The sequence below is a fragment of the Oryctolagus cuniculus genome, chromosome 4 (genome assembly GCF_964237555.1).
Source record: "Oryctolagus cuniculus chromosome 4, mOryCun1.1, whole genome shotgun sequence".
NCBI lineage: Eukaryota > Metazoa > Chordata > Mammalia > Lagomorpha > Leporidae > Oryctolagus > Oryctolagus cuniculus.
Window position 1 is genome coordinate 92403532 of NC_091435.1, and position 20610 is coordinate 92424141.

At 48.4% G+C, this 20610-nt stretch overlaps 1 protein-coding gene across 1 annotated transcript; it reads right to left on the reverse strand.

The window, feature by feature from the left end:
- Nucleotides 1-15175: 15175 nt before the first annotated feature.
- On the reverse strand, nt 15176-18010 carry LOC100353443 (receptor-transporting protein 1). The gene is made up of 2 exons (XM_002716498.4): nt 17698-18010; nt 15176-15697 (listed from the first exon to the last, which is right to left on the reverse strand). The coding sequence occupies exons 1-2, from the start codon at nt 17967-17969 to the stop codon at nt 15178-15180; spliced, it is 792 nt and encodes a 263-aa protein (XP_002716544.3). The 5' UTR covers nt 17970-18010; the 3' UTR covers nt 15176-15177.
- Between the last annotated feature and the right edge of the window lie 2600 nt (nt 18011-20610).

The window sequence follows — 20610 nt, forward strand, 5'->3', positions numbered from 1 at the left end:
AGTGATGGAAGGAAGGGAAAACCAAGAACTTGACAGTCAGAGGTCCTGATGACGACTCAGCCGGGGAACCAGGTCACAATTAACAGTGAGAAGTCGTGCTCACGGTTTGGGTCCTTGATGTGCTATGATGGAAAGGCGTTCTTCCTCCCCACATCCCTTAACCACAGTCTAATCATGAGAACCACATCAGACAAGTCCCAGCTTGTGGGACAGTCTACAGTGTCCTGGATCAAAACTCCTCAAAACTGCTGAGGTCATCAAGAGCAGGATGATGCTAACAAGCGGTCATGGCCAAGAGGGGGCTAGAATGGGTTTGGCTGTGTCCTCGAAAAAAAGGTGTGTTGAAATTCTAACCCCAGAACCCCCCTCACGTGACCTTGCTTGCAAACTGTGCCATTGTAGATGTGTCATAGTTCAGAAGAGGCCAAAGGAGAGTGTGTGTGGTGTGGTGTGGTGTGTGTGTGTGTGTGTGTGTGTGTGTGGAGGAGGCAGGTCTCTAATGCACCAGGACCAGGGTCCTTACAAAAAGACACAGAAGCAAGGACACACTAAAGGAGAACTGCATGTAGCGATGGAGGCAGAGCCTGAAGTCCTGCAGCTGTGGCCCAGGGATGCCAGGGGTGTCCAGCAACCAGCAGAAGCTGGACACAGGCCAGGGAGCCCGCTCCAGCACATGCGTCACAGGCAGTCCCTTGCCTGCCCACTCCCGACCTCCAGAGCTGTGCAAGGAATTCTGGTATCTGTAAGCCATGCCGTTTTCTGTGCTTTGTAACAGTCACAGGGCACCAAAATAGGAGGTGTGACCACCAAGTGCAGCGCAGTGTCCTGGATGGAGCCCCAGAATAGAAAAACAGGCCTGAGGTAAAAACCAAGGAAACCTGAATGAAGCACAGACATTGCTTCATAATAAGGTGTCAGTCAATAGCAGTTCATCAGGTGTGACAAATGTGCCCTACTACATACAGTAGGATGTTAATAAAAGAGGAAACTGTTGTAGGGCACATTGGAACTTGCCCTACAATCTTCACAACTTTTCTGTAAATCTAAAATGAGCCTAAAAATAAAGTGTCTTTTAAAAAATAAAGTGTCTTTTTAAAAATCAGCTGGGGACGTTAAACAAATACCAATGGCTGCTTCCCACACCCAAGAGATTCCAATATAATGGGTCTTGAGTTTGGCCTGAGTGTTTTCAAAAGATCCACAGGTGATTCTAAATTATCTGGGTTTTTTTGTTTGTTTTCATTTATTTGGATTGGAGAGAAAGAGAGAGAGAGAGAGAGAGAGAGAGAGAGAGAGAGAGAGAGAGAGCGCTTCCATCTACTGATTCACTCCTCAAGTACCATAATCAACAGGGCTGGGCTAGAATGAAGCCAGGAGCCAGGAACTCGATCCAGGTATCCCACGTTGGTGGCAGGGACCAAATTATTTTAGCCATCACTTGTTGGCTTCCAGGGTGTGCACTGACAGGAAGCTAGAATCAGGAGCAGTGCGAGGACTCAAACCCAGGTGCTCCAGTATGTGCTATGGCAACACAAGTGGCATCTTATCCGCTTCACTGGCGCCTGTTCCATTCTCCAGTGATTCTAATGGGCCTCCAGTTGGAGCACCACTGCCTAGGTTCTCCTGCTGATACAGAACGCCTGAGGAATGTTGGGAGCCCTCTGTTTGTCACGCTTGGGTCTTTGGCTTTGGTCATTCATCTGGTATGAGACAGAGAGGAGGCAGACATCCTGGTGTTGTGGCCCATGATCCAGAATGTTCTTGTGACTCTTAGCATCACCATTGCTAGGGCATTTCTGGTTAGTGGTTTCCTAGAAAGAACAGTTTCCAGTAGCAAAATAAGAAGTACTCCAGGCACTGATGAAGAGCATACGGAAGGGCACTGGGTATCCAGGGGAAACTGACTAACCTGATGCCTGCAGACAGACAGACAGGCTAAGGAAAAGAGCATCGCACCACGTGGGGAGATCTGTAACTGCAGGGTCATGAAAAGCCTTGGCTGCTGAGCTGGTTGGGTGAATAGGGCCCTAGCTGAAGCTTTTGAACCAAGGAGAGATGTATCAGCTTTCTCTTTTAAAAGAGGCTGTAATACAGAGAATGAACTAGAGAAGACCCGAGATGGCTACAAGTCAGCCCAGAGAACAGATGGACCTGGACGTGGGCTGGTCCATGGGGAGATGGGGAGAGGGCTCTGCTTCTAAGGGCTCTGAGAACTCGGGGCTGGGGAGCCACTTGCAGGAGAGTCCCTCAGCAGCCCCTGCCTCTGCTAACACTTCGGAGAGAAGTAAGAGAAGAGTAGAGAGGAAACAGGGCACAGACCTAACCCCAAAGCAGCCTCGTCTTCCAGGTCCCTGGTCTCTCTGTGTGCTGTTGGCACCAGAGCCTGTACCTGGAAAGGAATCCACAGATTGTCTGAGCTTGAGAGAAGCAGACAAGCAGGGCCTCTGAAACAATTTCCTGCATCTGGAATGCATTGGCCTTTTTTTTTTTTTTTTTTTTTCAAAAAGATAAAGCAAATGTCATTTGGTTGAAAAAAAAAGAAACAGGCTCAATTCCCAACACTGAGCTTCTGATCCCAGGAAAAAGACCAGAACCATTTCAACATTGAGGCAGATCACAAAGGCTCCCAGAGAGTGCCCACCCGCCCCCTGCCAAGGAATGAGGTGTTAGAACGAGGGACAGGTGGTGCCCAGTGCAAGTGGCTGAACCATGAACAGACTGGTGCAGGCGGGAGCATGTCTCCCCCACCAATGTCTGCCAGTCCCAGGAGGTACTTCTGCAAAGTCAGAGGTTGTGATACCTAACCCCTACCAACAGGCCTGCAGCAGGCTGAACCAGCCCTAGCAACACAAGGGGTACAGTGGGCCCTCTAGGCCCGTGGTCTCAGCGACGATGGCCTATTTTGAAAAAGGATTCTCATCTCCCCTTGGGCCATTTGTCCTGCGACATTACTCCACCATCTCCTGGGACCCTGTGGCTTATTTAATATCTACCCCTTAAGCATTCACACACAGTTCAGGCCTGCCCGTGGGATCCAAGACAACCAAATCCTTCCTTTAAACAACTCTGACATCTCCCTATGGTCTGGGTTTGCATGGCCAAGGCCCAAGTCCATGATGGCAGTCCAGGCCTCCCACTAAGACTTCAAGTGCATTTTAAAATTGTGAAACACTTCAAACACCCTGAGAAAAATAAAGATCAAAGTCTGTCCTACTCAGACTTGATGACACAATGTGTCCTTTGCAAGGGCGCATCAACAGGATCCCCAAGGAGTTGGTTCCATGAGAAAGAAGATGGAAAGCACTGGAGTCACTGGAAAGCACTGGGAAGCTGGCTCTGAAGACCTGGTTTCCAGTCCTTGCTCTGCTGCTTAGGCTCAGCGAACTGAAGCTAATGTACTTTCTGTGCCTCAGTTTCCCCAGCCTCCTTGCTGGTTTCTCTTTGTCTGTCCAAGCTCCATGAATGGAGCCTTCCAGAACTCAGGTCTTAGGCTTCTTTTCTTTTCTACCTACTATTGCAGTGGATTCGTTCTGAGAGGAGGAGCATGGTGGGGGCAAGAGGCGCGGAGTCACCACACAGACCTCGGGAGTCGGGAGAAAGCAGGCCAGAGGCGAGCAGCCAGCAGACTCGTTTATTTCATTTGGTACAACAGCTTATATAGCCAAAGTAGCCAATCCGGTCAAGGGGCGGTTTATGCCCTAACCAATCACAGCCTGTTGCCAGGCAGGCTCCGCTGCCAGGTGGATTTCAAAGCCATTCCTGAGTAACTGACACTCGCCTGCCAGCGGCCATCTTGGCATGGCCTTCTCATTCCACCACAACCTACCCCTTACTTCCTGAATAATTTCACCCAGTCACATGAAATTTCCCGTCACCTGAATGCTGAAGACTCTACAATCCCATCTCTAGCTTGGGGCTGTTCTCCAGACTCCAGGCACAAATACAAATACCCATTTGTCACCTCAGTAGTTTCCAGATTTAACGTCTAATAGAACATCAAAAAAGTATTCCAGACTTGACATGTCACGAATCAAGCTCCTGATATTGCCCCAAATGTGTTCCTTCTTCACACAATCTTCCTCGTGTCAGAAAGTAAAAAGTCCATTTTCCCAGTTATCCAGAACAAAAAAAAAAAAAAAAAAAAAAAAGAAAAAAAAGAAAGAAATGATACCTCTTGGATTCCTTTCTCTCCTCCTGCACATCTGAGTCATCAGCAAATCCTCTCAGCTCAACCTTTGCAATATAACCAGATTCAGCTCCAGCTGTCACCACCCTGCAGCAGGCCACTATTGCTTCTTGACTGGGTCGACGTAGGAGCCACACAGCCAGTCTTCCCTCTGCCATTAAAAAAGTATATATATAGGGGCGGGGCCAGTGCCATGGCTCACTTGGTTAATCCTCTACCTGCGACACCGGCATCCCATATGGGAGCCAGGTTCTAGTCCTGGTAGCTCTTCTTCCGGTCCAGCTCTCTGCTAGGAGGGCAGTGAAGGATGACCCAAGTGCTTGGGCCTCTGCACACGCATGAGAGACCTGGAAAAAGCACCTGGCTCCTGGCTTCAGATCAGCGCAGCGCCGGCCGTAGCGGCCATTTGGGGAGTGAACAAAAGGAAGGAAGACCTTTTTCTCTGTCTCTCTCTCTCTCTCTCACTGTCTATAACTCTACCTGTCAAGTAAAAAAAAAAAGTATATATATATATATGATATATATGTACACACACATACACACACACACAGCTATGTATGTATGAAAGACAGAGAGACAGAGGCAAACTGAAGCAGACAGACAAAGAGAGATCATTCATCCGCTGGTTCACTCCCCAAATGCCTGTAACAACCAGGGCTGGGCGAAGCTGAGCCAAGATCTCGGAACTCAATGTGGGTCTCGCACATGGGTGTCAGAGACGCAAGCACTAGAGCCCTCCCTGGTGTCTCCTAGGGTGTGTGTAACAAGAAGCTGGAGTCAGGAGCAGAGCTGGGGCTCGCGCCAGGCACCCCAGTATGGGATGTGAGCACCCCAACAGCATCTTAACTGTTGCACTAAACACCCACTTCCTCTTTGGTTGTTTTCCCTCTATCATCTGTTATTAATGTGGCAATAGTAAGTTGGATAACTAAGCCCCTCCAGTGGTTTTCTGTCTTAATTCAGATTAAAACCGATGCCCTTAATGATGAGCTATGGTTTATATGTTCTAATCCTCATTACCACTGTGGCCCCAGATACATTGGACTCCCCACAGTTGTTGAGCATTCCAGAGTGCTCCTACCTCAGGGCCTTTGCCCATGCCATTCCCCTCACTCAGCTGCTTCATCTTTTTTCAATTGCCATCTTCTTTGTGAAAACTTCCCTAGACACCCAACCTGAATCATCACTCCATCCACTTTTTTCCTCTCCTTAGTATTCAGCACCAATATGCCATACATATTTTTTCATGTCTAGTTCCTCTATACCTACAGTAACAGCAATTTTTGTGCTATCTCTGCCATATCCCCAATGCCTGGACCAACGCGTGGCACATAGCATACACTCAAAAAATACGCATTGAACAAATGACTCTTGAAAATAGGCAATGTCTTACTACATTCTCAAAATATCACTATGACCCTTTTAAGACAGAGTGAAGAATTAATGGGCTTGCTTTAGAAGCGAGACGATAAGACAGAGACTGAAATTCCAACACTGCCATACAAGTCCTTGTATAAGGCAACACCTTTCAAGGTGACTGCCTTTAAAAACTCAAATGGCTTTAGAGAAACGTCAAAGAATAAGATGCATGAAAGTTGATTCCAGATGGGAAAGACAAGAACGTTGTTAGGGATGTCTTATATAAGAGAGTTAGCCTCGAAAGCAATAGAGGCAGACGGAAGCCCTGGGCTGACAACTGGATGTGTGTTGGGAGGACCAAAGTCAAGGTACCAGCCCAAATACCCTATGGCCCATATGGGCTCAGAGGCTTTTGTGAGCAAGGTCCAAGCTGAGAGGTGCCTTTCAAATCACATTCCTCTTTACTTTAAGAATGCAGAAGCTGAAGCCCAGAGGAGGGGAAGACCAAGCCACCAACAGCAACAGCGCTGAAATGCAGGCTGCTTGTCTTCAGGCCAGTGTGCCGTCTACACCACAACCACGAGTCCGCCCTCCCGCACGAGGCCCTGCCACAAAATAGACACACAGCAGGCAAGTCTCATTTCCCTGGTACATGTGGCAGTACCCAGGCAATGCCAAAAATGACTCCAAAGGAAATTCTTTAGCAAGGAGTCCCGCAGAGAACCAGCGTGGGGCTTGGAAAAGAACTAAATTCCTTGTGAGGTATTCCATCCAATGGGAATGCAGCCCAGAAATCACTGGTGTTTTCTGTTTGAGGAGACTTTTAAAATAGCTATCTTTGAAGAAGGATGAGTGGCCACCATACTTCTGGAAAAATGAAGTCATTGCTTTGAAATAAAGACGAGAGGAAGAAAAGGAATGACCCTTCACATATTAAAATAAACCAGTTCTCAATGTTGGGCTGGAAGTGAATTCTTGCCTCCCATTTTTTCCCCCTAAAATATTTACCCAGAACTTAATTGAAATCATGGAGAGAGAAAGCCCTGCAGGTCTCAAAGGGGAAGCTGCCAATTAAAAGGGAAAGAGGGAGAGGGAAGAGCGTGAGCCTGCCGTGAGTGTGTGCTCCAGAGCAGGCGCTGTCCCCAGCAGCACTGTCTGTCACTCCGCACAACAGCCCTCCAAGGCAGAGAACAGTGTTCCCACTATGAAGAGGAGCAAAATGAGGCTCAAAGAACTTGAGGAACCTGCCACAGTCAGAAAATTGTTAAATAAAGCCAGGTTTTAAGTGTTTCCTGACCCTGAATTTCATAATCTCTTAACCACAGTACACTGCTGGACAGTTTCTTAAGTTCTCTGTCTTTAGTTCTTCATGCATAAAATAAGGCCCCAGATCCAAGCATCTCTAATTTGTCATACAGCTCATGGACTCGGTATGTTGGGAATTTTCCTAGGTTGGTGGTCTTGTCAGTTCACAGGACTCTTACCTCCAAGGAAGGGCTCTCTTGTTGAGCTGGTCCCATCCTATGGGATTTGAGGGAAGTATCAAGCCAGCACATCTTGCTGACCCTACACTAAGGATTCTGGCCTCTGAACCCACAATTCAGTGCCTGTAAGTCCCCTCCTGCTTTGAACATCAAGACCAGTGCACAGAAGCTCCAATGAGAGAGGCCATGTATCCTGGAATGTCCCTGAGGAGTTTATTTATGACATCCAGGGTACATCTAACAAGTTCATCATGTGGCATGTGGCAATGTGTGCAAGAATAATTCCAGAGAAGTCTTTGCAAGACAGGGGCTAAGTCCATAAACAAGTCTATAATTGGGCTGTAAAAGGGGCTGCAGAAGAGGTCTCTTTAGGTTGCAGATACTGTCCAAGTGAGCAGAGAGAGTTCTTGATTAAAACTAGGTGAGAGTTGGATTCCTTGCTCTCTCACCACGTTAGAGTGGGTCTTAGAAAAAGTCATTCCATGCTCTGACGATATTTTGTCCCTTGTGAAATCAAGTGATTGGGTCTCTAATGTTTTTTCTAACATTAACATCCCACGACTCGGCAAATATTTGTTTCCCTAAATAGCCTTTCAGGATTATAAACCTGCAGGAGGTGTCTGAATCAGCAGTTGAAATGTCCATGTCCCATGCCAGAGTGTTCCTACTAATGAAGACCATGAGAAGCAGCAGTTATGGCTCAAATAGTTGGGTTACTGCCACTCACACAGGAGATTCTCATTGAGTTCCTGGCTCCTAGCTTTAGCCTTGGCCCAACCCTGGCCAGTGGCATCATTTGAGGAGCACTGTGTGTGTGTGTGTGTGTGTGTGTGTGAAGAATTAGAAAGCCTTACAGTTGGAAGGAGAGTATGAAAGGGGAAGCAGAGGGGATTATACAAGTTCTCAGTGAATGGTTCAATTCTACTCTTGCATGGATGAAATGCAGAGGAAATAGTGTAGTCTGGAAACTGAAGAATGAGCACGAATTCGCCTTGCAAGGAGGAATACATGGAACAGCATGTGTGAGGAAGAATCACTGTGGCCGCATGTGGAGGTTGAGCTATAGGAACAAATGTAAGAACAGGGAGAGCAGTTAAGGCCACTACAACAAAATGGCAGAATAGGAAGTCTCCAGCTCATGTTTCCCCATGGAGACATCGGGGAAAGAAAACAAAAGCAGAAACTGGTTTGAATAATCTCATAGGAGCATGGAAAGTAGTCAAAGGCCCACAACAACCAAGCAAATGCCCAATCAAGAAAAAGCTGCATGAAAAATAGTGAGAAATTTCAAGATGCTTTTATTCAGCATTAATTCACCCTTCCTTGGTGCAGCGCAGTCCTGTTCTGGAAAACGCAGCAGCCCAGCTCCAAATTTTTGCCCTCAGAAAAAGCAAACCTTGTTTGTACAGGTACAGTACAAACAGTACTTGTTTGTACAAGTACAGATCTTATTTGTCTGGGACCACCTGAAGGACTTGTCTCTTCAGCCTGCAGAGTCACACAGAGATCTCCGCTCTGGACATCAGTGGGGAGATAGCAGACCAACAGATAGCTGGGGAAGCCCTATAGGCAGAAATGTGCAATAGACCTTCTAAGACCCATTGGAGAGGCTGCAGTGAAACTTTGGGGAGTGAAGACATTCAACAGCAGCTCCATGTTCCAGGGAATTATAAAAAAAAAAAAAAAAACAGTCGCAGGCAAGACCCAAGGAGACTTTGAACTCTCATCTCTCATTGACTGCTAGGCCCAAGGCATACTCAGCTAATTAGTGAAGGACTTCTCTGGAACAAAGTCAGCCTGGGAGAGGTAGCTATTTCCCCAAACATTCCATGGAAAACAAAAAGAAATCCCCAAACAAATTGAAAACAGGGATTCAAGCACATATGTGTATATCAATGTTCATAGCAGCTTTATTCACGATAGCAGAAAGTAGAAGCAACTCAATGTTCCTCAATGGATGAATGGATACACGAAACATGGCACACACAGACAATGGGGTACCGTCAAGTCTCAAAAAGGAAGGAAGTTCTGATATGCACTACTATAAGGATAAACCTTTGGAACATTATGCTAAGAAAAATAATGACACAGAAGAACAAATAGTATGGCTAACATGGCCCTAAAAAAGTGAAATAAACATGAGGGGATAAAAGAAGTGATCTACATATGCTAAAATAAACCAGCTCAAATTTTTAATTTCATAGAGATAGAAAGTTGAATGGAGGTTGCTATGGGCCCAGGGAAGGTGAATGAGGAGTAGGTGGTGATGGGTCCAGACTTCGAGTTTGGGTTGATTAAAAATTTCTAGAGAGGACTGACTGCACAATAAGAACATGCTCGGTGCCACTAAAGTGGACAGCTAAGAATGACCAAAAAGGCGAACTTTAAGGAACACCAAGGGAGAGAGCAGGTTCCAGCACCAGTTTGGTCATGTCAGCTCTGAAGTGCCTGTGAGAGAGCCAAATGGAGCTGTCAATTGCAGGGAGTCCAAAGTGTTAGAAGCCCAAAGAGACTTCTGGCCTAAAGCTGTTGGTTCCATTCATCAGCATATAGATATCAAATGGAAATCTCAAGAGCGATTAGGTCACTCGGGGGATGAGGACAAAGGAGTTGGGTGAGAACAGAAGACTTGGGACAGGGCCCTCAAGAACACCGCAAGCAGGCGATGGGCAAAGGCAGCAACCTACAAAGAAGATGGAAAGAAGGAAGTGAAAAGCCGAAGTACAGCAGTGGGCAGGTGTCCCTGGGACCCAGTAAAGAGTGGTCGATAGCATTGAACTCCTTTGAGAGGTAGAGAAAGGAGATTCAGGGGCAAGCGGTTAGGATGCCTGCATCCCGTGCTGGAGTTCCAGGGCTCTGGCTCCTGATTCCAGCCTCCAGCTACTGGGGCTCCTGGGAGGCAGCAGTGATGGCTCAAGGAACTGGGCTTCTGCCATGCCTGTGGGAGACCTGGACTGAGTTCTCTTCTCCCGGCTTTAGCCCAGCCCAGTCCCGACATTTGTGGACATTCAGGGAGTAAACCAGTAGATGAGAGTTCCCTTTCTCTCTCCCTGCCTCTCTAATAACAATAATAACAATAGAAAGTGTGCATTACATATAACCACAAGATGTCTGCAGGTGACCTCTGTGGGTAGAGGCCAGTCTGTAGAATTTTTTTTTAGAAAGCTTTTATTTAATGAATACAAATTTCATAGGTACAGCTTTGAGAATATAGTGGTTCTTACCCATATTCCCACCCTTCCACCCCGCTTCCTCCCTCTTCCATCCCATACTTCATCAAGATTCATTTTTAATTATCTTTATATACTGAAGACCAACTCTATACTAAGTAAACATTTTGACAGTTTGCACCCACACAGACACACAAAGTATAAAGTACTGTTTGAAAACAAGTTTTGCAGTTAGTTCTCATAGTATAACTCATTAAAGACAAAGGTCCTACATGGGGAGCAAGTGCACAGTGACTCCTGTTGTTGATTTGACAATTGACACTCTTATTTACGACATCAGTAATCACCCGAGGCTCTTGACATGAGCTGCCAAGCCTATGGAAGCCTTTTGAGTTCACAGACTCCATCAGTATATAGACAAGGCCATAATCAAAGTGGAAGCTCTCCTCCCTTCAGAGAAAAGTACCTCCTTCTTTGATGGCCTCCTTTTTCCACTGGGGTCTCATTCACAGAGATACTTCATGTACAACATTTTTTGCCACAGTGTCTTGGCTTTCCAAGCCTGAAATGCTCTCATGGGCTTTTCAGTCAGATCTGAATGCCTTAAGCAGCCTGCATAATTAATGGGAAATGAAGATACGGAGACAGAGAATATTGACAATCTTTGAAACATTTCGTGGTGAGTAAGAAGAGAAAATGTGGGAGCTGGAGGGCTACATGGGGTGGAGGCAGCAGCTTACACCTGGAGGACGGGGAACATGGATCCAGGGAGACAGCAGGTAGTGCTCAAACCCGGGCTCCCATCTCAGGGAGGACCAGGTGGAGGGTGTCCAGAGCTGGGGAGTCCTCCGGTTGAAACACCCAGAGAGAGCAGCTGAGTTAACATAAAAGGTAATGCATTGAAAATTGATGGCAGGGGAGGGGGGTTTCACAGAATTGTTTTAATGAAAATATTGAAGAATAAGTCTCTGTAAAGAATAAAATTTGGTCATGCTGAAATACAAATAGCATGAACTATTTCACAATCATGCCATCGGGGCTGAGGACCACTGGAACTAATTGCACTCCATCTGTTTTCAGTGTTTTTGTCCCTCTACTCATCACTGAAATCCTAGTCAATCTCTCCTGAGCCATGTGCCCCTGGTTGGTACCAGGTGGAGGTGCACAGTTCCTTGATAATCCCCCAGGCTATATTCCAGAGGGAAGGTGATTCCTGGAGAAGTAAGTCAGAGTACTTTTAAAAGATTTATTTATTCATTCATTCATTTATTTGAAAGGCAGTTACAGAGAGAAGGAGATACAGAGACAGAGAGAGAGAGAATCTTCCATCCACTGGTTCACTCCCTAAATGCATCAATAGCTAGAGCTAGACCACGCCAAAGCCAGGAGCCAGGAGCTTCTTTCGGGTCCCCCTTGTGGATGCAGGGGCCTAAGAACCTGGATCATCTTTCGCTGCCTTCCCAGGCCATTATCAGGGATCTGGATCAGAAGTGGAACAGCTGGGAATTGAACCAGAACCCATATGGGATGGCAGCATTGCAGGCAGAGGCTTTACCCGCTGAGCCACAGCTCTGGCCCCAAGAGTGCTTTGACTGAAAAGATGTGAAGTGGGTGCTGAGTCCCGAGAGGGAAACACAGCTGGAGCACAGCTGCAGAGTCAGAACCTGGAGCTGTCACCCTGGGAATTCAGGGCAAAGACACAGATCTTGTTTTCAGTTATTCATTCATATACTGAAGCAGTTCCTGTACTCACAGTCCACAGTACAGGGGCACTACCATCCCATGGGGCACACCCTCAGCCACTGAGGACAAAACCCAGTGGGTAAACTCCCTCTATCCGCACCCTGAATGATCCTGGATGCTTTTTCTCAGTGCAGATGAGCCGGTGCACCTGAGCATCCAAGCAACAGCTGAGGTGCCCAGCAGGGTAAGACCCCTTTCGGTGGGCGTTCCCTCCTGCCCCGCCTTGCCCTCCTGCCTCACTGCTGCTTCCTGGAGCCACACTCCTCAGTAATGGGTAACACTCAACTTCTGCTTTCTGGGGACACAGGCAATGCAGGAGGATCAGGAGTGACAGTGGGATGGGGCATGTCGGAGTGTCACAGGAGAACTAAGTGAGAAGATGAGCCATGAGCAAAGCCTGAGGGAGGCCAGAGAGTTCCCGAGACCCAGAGAGACTAGTGGTCACCTGAAAATCCAAAGAGAAACTAGGACCTAAATTCCCAACTCAGGTTCAGAACCCTTACATGACCTCACACTACCATCTTTAAAAGAACGAAAAGCACTCTGCCCTGCCACAAGCACTTGACTTAAACTAATTTAAGATCTGTGAATTCAGGATCCAGGAAGAATGCACGGTGGAGTGAGGGGGAGACTTAAGATATTGTCAAAGACACAATGGATGGGCTAGGGAGGTGAGTTCTGCAAGAGATGGCCCAGCTCATTGATCCCTTTATTTAACAGATCTTTACTCAACAGTAGAGGTGAAAAAGTACATGATGTCTGGGTTTCTTGAGGCTTCCACTCTGGCATACCCAAGCAATCGTAACAAAGTTTGGTGAGTGTGGAGCTGAGTCATGGAGTGGTGGAGCTGAGTCATGGAGTGGTGGAGCTGAGTCATGGAGTGGTGGAGCTGAGTCATGGAGATCCTCAGAGCAGCAGCAAACCAGGAGGAGCAGGTGGACTGGAGGAAGGGGCAGGTCAGGTCTGCAGGACATACGGTGGGGAGTGCAAGGGCAACTGAAGACAGGAAAACAGAGCTCCAGTCCTAGACTGCCCGGGACATGTCATTGAGGAAACCTTAGAGCCCAGTGTTTATAAAGCCAGACACCAAAATAAGTCTTTCTCAGTTAGAAGCCAGTACGCCAAGCAGCACAGGTGGATCACCTGGGAGTTTTATTCTACTTTGGATAGAACTCAGGCTCCATCCCCAGAAATTCTGAACCCGCTAGTCCAGGGTGGAGGCTGAGCACTGGCATTTTGTAAAAGAGCTCCTTGGGATTTACAATGTGCCACCAGGGCTAAGGCCTCGGCAGTAAGCAGGGACCTTGGAAAGATTGGCCTTGTATTGTCCACTGTATCTCAGAACCCAAATCAGGACTTGGAGGCCGGTGCTCAGGATGCGTGGCAAGGAAATGCATACTGATCAAATGGAGGGCAGGAAGTCACAGCTGCCTACCCAATCAGAGCAAGGGCAGGAGTGCGACCGACTTTGAGCTGATTTCCTGAATGACTGACTTGCGTTTTTCCCAACTATGGACAGCACTGGCCCAGAACTGGAGCCTGTGGGTGCCCCCACAGTGGGAAGAGCTGCCCAACAGCCCATCACAATCCAGGGTCAGTGTGGGGAATCTCAAACAGGAATGAGCCTGATTGAAGATCTCTTGTCCACCACTTTCTGTTAACCACTTTCTATTGAAGAGGAGGGCGGGGGGAAAGAGGAGGGAGAGCTGGTTACTCACAGATGTGGGATGTGTGAGCACAAGGCGGCATCCATCCCACCTTCTCCTTCTGCCTTCCCACCAACCCCATTCCACAAACTTACCAGAAAATCTTTCCTCCTACACCAAACCATACTGCACCCCATTTTTAAAAGTTTTTTTTTTATTTTCATGTTAGTTGAAAGGCATAGAGAGAGACAGAAATACAGCCAGGGCTAGACCATGTGGAAGCCAGGAACCTGGAATTCAATCCAGGTCTCCCACATGAGTCACAAAGATCCAACAGTCTGAGCCATCACTACTGCCTGCCAGGGTGCATATTAACAGGAAGTTAGAATCCCAAGTGTAACCAGGACTCAAACCCAGGCACTCCAGTGTGGGATGCAGGTGTCCCAAGTGGCATCTTACCCACTGCCCCAAATGCCTACCTGTCAATCACATTTTAAAGTGATGTAAGATTCTCCCATGTAGCTGCGCACCTCTCGCTGGCAAGAGGGCACATGCATGGCCAAAGGGGAAAAGCCACTCATCTCTAGCTTCCACAAAGAACTCAGGAGGCCGAGCCACGCCCCTGCAGAGACCATCAGCACTGCTGAGAATCTGTGACACTTGGCCCCTGAATTCTGGAGACCCATCATTAAAAATGGAGGGCCATTGTATTTGCTTCCCCCAGCCTATTGTGCTATTACTAAAGCTGTCTTCTAAACCTCACATAAACGTTCTGCCAGTTCACATGCAGTGGAAAACCTAGCGCTACAGGACTCCAACCCAACCCCCAGTCTTCCAGCATGCAGACCCCAGAATCTGTTGTCGCACGTGCAGAGAAGCCAGAATCTGGGAACCTGGAAAATAGAAACCAGGGCCCCTGTGGACCCAGAAGCAAGGGACAGCCTGGTGCCACCATCCGTCTCCCTTCAAGGAAAACCCCTGCTGTGTGCATGGAGGCAGAGCTGCAGGTGAAGCTAACAGAGAAGGCATAGAGGTTAATTTAAGGCTACAACTACAGGATGCAGAGATAATATGAGGTAGGGTAGGGGTTTAACAAGAGAGCAGGGTCGAGCTCATTGCTCTAACAAGGCCTTTTGAGGTCACCTAGACCCATAGTTTTAAAACTTTTTAAAAGCAGTTGGATTGTGGGTTTTGGTTTTTGGGGTTTTTTTTGTTTTTTGTTTTTTGTTTTTTTGTGGTTTTTTTTGATATAAAATTCTTAAATGGAACTCCATCTAAGGTAGCACTACTCTGATCCAAGGGAGAGGAAGCAAGAGTTAGGGGTGGGCAGCTGGACTAGGAGCTGGAAACAGGCTTAGTCTACCTTCTAAGCCCAAAAGTCCCTGGGACACCCACCCAGAACGTTGAGGTTCTGAGTTTCACTTGCAAAAGTCAGTGATCCAGCCCAAACCGTCAATGCTATGAATGGGAAAACTGGGTAACTCCAGGGTCCCCAGTAAGTCAGAGGTGCCAATGCTGGCACTCAACCCCACTCCCACCCCAGGTCTCTCCTCGCCCCCTCCCCTACGGTCAGGCACACCAGGGGAATCTTAGACGGAGCTGCGGAAGGAGAACTGCAGGTAGATAATCAGCAGCAGGACCGTGGCCCAAAACAAGCACCAGGGGATGGAGCAGAAGTTGCATCCCGAGCCTCCCTCGGCCTGTGGTTTGGTGGGACTGGGCGCCCGGGAGAAGGTGTAGGTGGTGGCCTCCTCCTCCAGCAGCTTCTCGCTGGGCTTCCAGTGCACGATGCCCTCCTGGCAGGCCTCGCAGAACTCGCCGCGGTGCCGCCGGTTGTCCTGGCGGCTGGCCACGTGGATGCGGTACTGGCCGCCCCGCTCGCCGTAGCACTGCTCGCGCAGGCTGGTGATGAGGTTGTCCACCAGGCCCTCGATGTTCTCCTCCAGCATACTCGACTCGTCCAGCCGCGCCGTGCCGCACTCATAGCACAGCTGCTTGAAAACACGCATGCGCACCGAGCCCGCCCGCTGGGCGCGGTCCAGGTGCATGTGGAAGAGGATGACCACGTGGGGCGACTGCCAGGTGTGCCAGCACCAGGAGCAGTGGAACCTGCGGGCAGGGGAAGGAGGGGTGGGGGAGGTGTCGCCTCCCAGCGACAGTCCTCCCTGGGGAGGCCACAGAGGCGAGGCCTGGAAGTGGAGGCGGAGTGTTTACTGCCCTGTGGGTGCGTTAGCTCCAGCCTCCTCCTGGCGAGCACCCCTGGGACCCCAGCAGTCTCCTCAAGAGCCCGGCGTGGAGCCACCTGGCACCCAGCAGTGCCCGGAGCGGGCCTCCTGCAGCCCTCCCAGGCTCAGCTTCCCGCAAGCCAGATGCACTCGGGACCGCACCTGGATAGTGCCCAGGGCCGCTTCCGGTCTGGGGTCCTCAGACAGGGAGTGCACAGAGCTTGGAGGTGGAGGCGGTGTGTTGACAGCCCCCTGGGTTCATTAGCTTTCCCTGGGAGGCCGCCTGGCCCGACCCGATGTGAGTGCCCTTGAGACTGGAGCCGGGAACCAGCCTCGCTCCGCTCCCTTCCTGCTTCCCAGAGGCCTCTGCTCCCTCCTCCCCGCGCCTTAGGGCCTTGCCCGGGGTCCGTCTCTCTGGGCATCATTCCTCATCTTTAAGTGGTCACGGTGCTCTAGAGGAATCCTTCCTGTGAGTCTGATATCACCCGGGAGAAAACACCGCTGGGCCTGCATGTCAACAGTGACCGTGACCGGGCTGCATCCAGCCCAGGAGGAAATGACCCCTGGATCTGCCCCCGGCCAGTGCCAGACAGTGCCGCCTAAAACCTGGAAGAAGGCCACAGTTGCCCAGGCCTGACTGGAGCCAGCCAGGTCTGCGGGAGCCGCACGCCCTTCCCACTCAGCCCCTCAGCCTTTCGGGCCGTCACTAAGCTCTTTCGCTGGGTCAGCACTGCTGTCAGCTGATTCAGGACTTTCATGTTTCGCGTCTCTCATCTTTTTGTTTACTCACATCCTTTAGGAACTGCTTCCAGCTCTCAGAGTAGATTACAAAATGGATTGAAAACTGTCAGAACCAGAGGGACCTTGGAAATCACCCAATTCGTCTTTCGTTTCACTCTGAGAAGTAGAGCATAAGAGAGTCACCCTCGTGCACACAGCTAGTTAGAGGCAGGGCCAGTGCCCAGCACTTCACAGGTGCCCAGTGATGTTTCTCCAATGGAATTGCATTGAACAGGCTGAGAGGAACCAGCCACCTTGCTTCTGGCGCCCAGGCTGCAACACTAAGCCTCCAGCTGGCTGCAACTCCCTACTGCTTCCAGTCTGAGACAAGGACGAGGGACTGATGTCCCCGGGCCAAGTCTTTACAGCAGAATCCCCTGGACAAGGATGCTGGAAGGTCATCTCAGATGTTACTGTACATATGAATACAAATCACCTAGGAGTCCTCGTAAAAAGCAGGTTTGAATTCAGGCCTAGAGTGGCACCCAAGATTCTGCCTCTATTGCAAGGTGCAGGTGGTGCTAATTCTGCCACTCCATGAACCACAAGGCAAAGGTGTAGGCTAACTCCTCATTTTGCAAACGGAGAAAGAGGGTTCCAAGAAAGAAACTGAATCACTCAAGGGCCATGGAGCTAAGGGTAGTGCCAGTTTCTGGCACACCTCTTGTGTTCAGTATGTTTGACTAAAGGTAGCGAAATAGGTTTAAACTGAATCATCCCAGAACCGGAACACAGATCCTTTGGCCCCAAGCACCTCAAGCCTCTTGCCTCTCTATTTTCAATTACTTTCTAAGAGATTTTAAAATCTGAAACTATGTAAAATGTCTGCGCTAAGGATTAATATATCCTACCTCTTTGTTTCCCGGGGGGAAACTGAGGCTCAGAGAGAAAAAGTTACACAGATGATCAGTGGGAGAGCAGAATTAAGCTGAGGTGTCCCAGCCCCCCTTAGGGACCCACCCTCTGCCTCCCGGTCTGCGCTCCCCTAACAGTGAGGACAAAGATAAGCACCTGGGTTCTCCATATCTCCATCTGTCCTTGGGAGGTGCCTACAGCTAGGTACCCAGGGGCTGTCTGCAGGGCCCCCACTTTCTGGCTACTCACCTGCCGGAGGCATGCAATTCCAAGTACTGCTTCCAGCCAGGAGCAAGCACGTTGTGCTTGAGGTTGGGGTCTATGATGAGGTCCCAGCTGTCTGCTGGCTTCGCTTCCTCCATCTTCTCGTAGAACACTTTCTTCCATTCACCTGTGGTCACACTTTTACACATGGTCTCGTCGGGGGTGAGGGAGGGCAAGCTGCACCTTAGCGAGAGCACAGAGAAGGAGGGCAGGTGCAGGGCAGGGCAGCGCAGTCTCCACGGTCTAAAAATCCTCATCGACAGGACTAGGAGGAAGCAGGACCCAGCTCCCTCCTTTGTCCGCAGTGGAACCTGTTTCCACGGCAACCAGGCGAGGTGCCAGGAGACCGAGCTTGGGGAGGAGGGAGTCTCCAAAGGGGTATCTCAGGGCCTTGAACTCTGGTGATGGAGGCAGGTTTCTGGGTCTGGCTGATCCGAGATAGAGTGGGGAATCTGATGAGAGACTGAGCTTCTGACCATCTCACCCAGGCCTACAAAGGGCACGGAGAAGTGAGGACTTGGGAGCAGGCTCAATTTCACCTTGCATCCCTCTGGAGACATCATCAACATCTGGCTACTATGGAAACCATGATGCCTTAGGGAGTCAAGGAGAAATAAGGGGTGGAGAGATGTACACTCGTTAGTAGACAGCAAAAATAATAGACTCTCCCTCTGCACCCTCCTGTCTTTTGACCAGGCCTTTGCCATGTTCTAAACACAGTTGGAGATATCTTAAACCACAATTACTTGTTGCCGCTGTACAGATCAGGAGCTCGAGACTTACCTAGACTACAGAAAGCAAAGCTCATATCCAAATCCAACCTGTTGACCCCATACCAATCCATTCATTCACTCATTTCAATCATATTCATGGGTCAGGCTCCGTGCCAGGGACTTGTAACTGGGCATGTACCCAGTGAGCATAATGCCGTGGGATCTCTTCTGTAATGGCCATGAACAAGAGCAGGCACTTGTATGCAAAGATGGGAGCCATTGCATCAGCCAGGCGATGGTAGACAGGATGATTTCCAAATTGATTACAGAAGAGCAGAAAAGGAGCACTGGCCACATGCAAAACAGCCTTTACTGCAGATGCCTCTCAGGTTATTGTTTAAATAAATTATTTGCCCTTCAGTAGGTTTATTCATAGGAAACTTACAACAAACAGATAAAACAAAAGTCAGATTCTTCCATAATACTCATACTAAAGATGAGTGCTATTGATATTATGATGTACATACTATATCTGTGACATATTTTAAATAACAATATAGCATGAATATTTTTTAGGTCATTAATATTTCATAGTAATATTGATATGCAGGAACTAGGAGGAAGTTAGATAGGAATAAGTGAGCTGGAATTCCTTTAAAAAAGATTAATTTATTTATTTGAATAAAGAGTTACAGAGCAAGAAGGAGAGAAAAAGAGAGAGAAATCTTTCAGAAACTTGTTCATTCCCCAGATGGCCTTAATGGCTAGGGCTGAACCAGGCTAAAACCAGTAGTTTCTTTCAGGTCTCCAATGTGAGTGGCAGGGTCCCAAGCACTTGGGCCATTTTCTGCTGCCTTCCCAGGCATATTAGCAGGGAGCTGGCTTGGAAGTGGAACAGCTGGGGCATGCACTAGTTAGTGCCCATATGGGATGCTGGCATCACACGTGGTGACTTAACCTACTGTGCCACAATGCAGACCCAGAGCTGGAATCTCTGTCAGCCCTACATTGTGACTCTGTCCCCTTACTTGCCAGTCTAGTACGCCTGCTTTTCCCTTCAGCACCTGTGTCTCACTGGGACCAGGAAGGAGAAGGCATCATCATGGCCATGTGGAAGTTGAATTCCATGAGGACACCATACAGCACCCAGAAAACTTCAGGCACAGCAAACTCCACTTCATTTGTATATTCAATTACAGCACCACTCCCCATCTCATAAAAGAGATGGCAACTTGGAAGGGGGCCCTTCTTTGTCTCTGGGCTTTGGGACCATGCTTACATGTCCTTCTCTGGCTCCTCCCACTCTATTTCCTCATAGGCAATGCTCTGGCTCACTCATGATGGGTATATCTGCATGTGGGATGGCCCACACTCAAGCGTGAATGTGTATTCACTCTCTTTCTCTTTTTAATAAACCCTGCTCTCGCTTGAGTACAGTGTTTATGTCTCTACTTTGAATTCTTAACTCTTTGGCAACAAGTATCTGAACAAAGATTAAGAAACATTGGCTCAGGAGAATGTCTTGTAGACTGTTTATGTGTGTTCTGTTTTATGGATGGGCATAATTTATTTAGCCAATCCTGCATTTGGGAGCGTTAATGTTTTATTTCCATTTCCCTCAGTTATACTCTTCCACCTATTTGCATAGAACTTAGCAATGGCATTGCAGACATCGGAGACAATGTTTCCTGCAGTCAGAAAGTCCATCTCCTGCCTCTACTTTCTGCAAAAGAATGGTGTGATGAGCAGAATATAAAGCAGGCTCTTCTGACATGAATTACACATAGCCTGCAAATCTTAAAGCTTAGGAATGAAAAAGAAGAGTCCAATCTCCCATCTGATACCAGATACCATCTTACTAATGCTCCTTCTGCCTCTGCCTGAATGCTTGTTCTGTTTTACAGAATTTGAGCCTCTATTTCCTCATGTTGGCAATACATAGGACAATAAGGAGAAACGTCTGCAGTGATTAAAAGCAGAGGCTCTAGAATCACTCTTTTTTAAATTGCTTATTTCCTCATGGGTCATCATTCTAACCCACTTAAGTTGTATCTTTTCATTCTGGTGTGTTAGTACATTTTTCATTTATTTAAGATAATTCCAGCTTACAGTTTGGAGGCTACAGTTCAGGACTGGGTGGCCTCCTGGTCATGACAGATGCAGAAGAACAGACACATGATGAGCC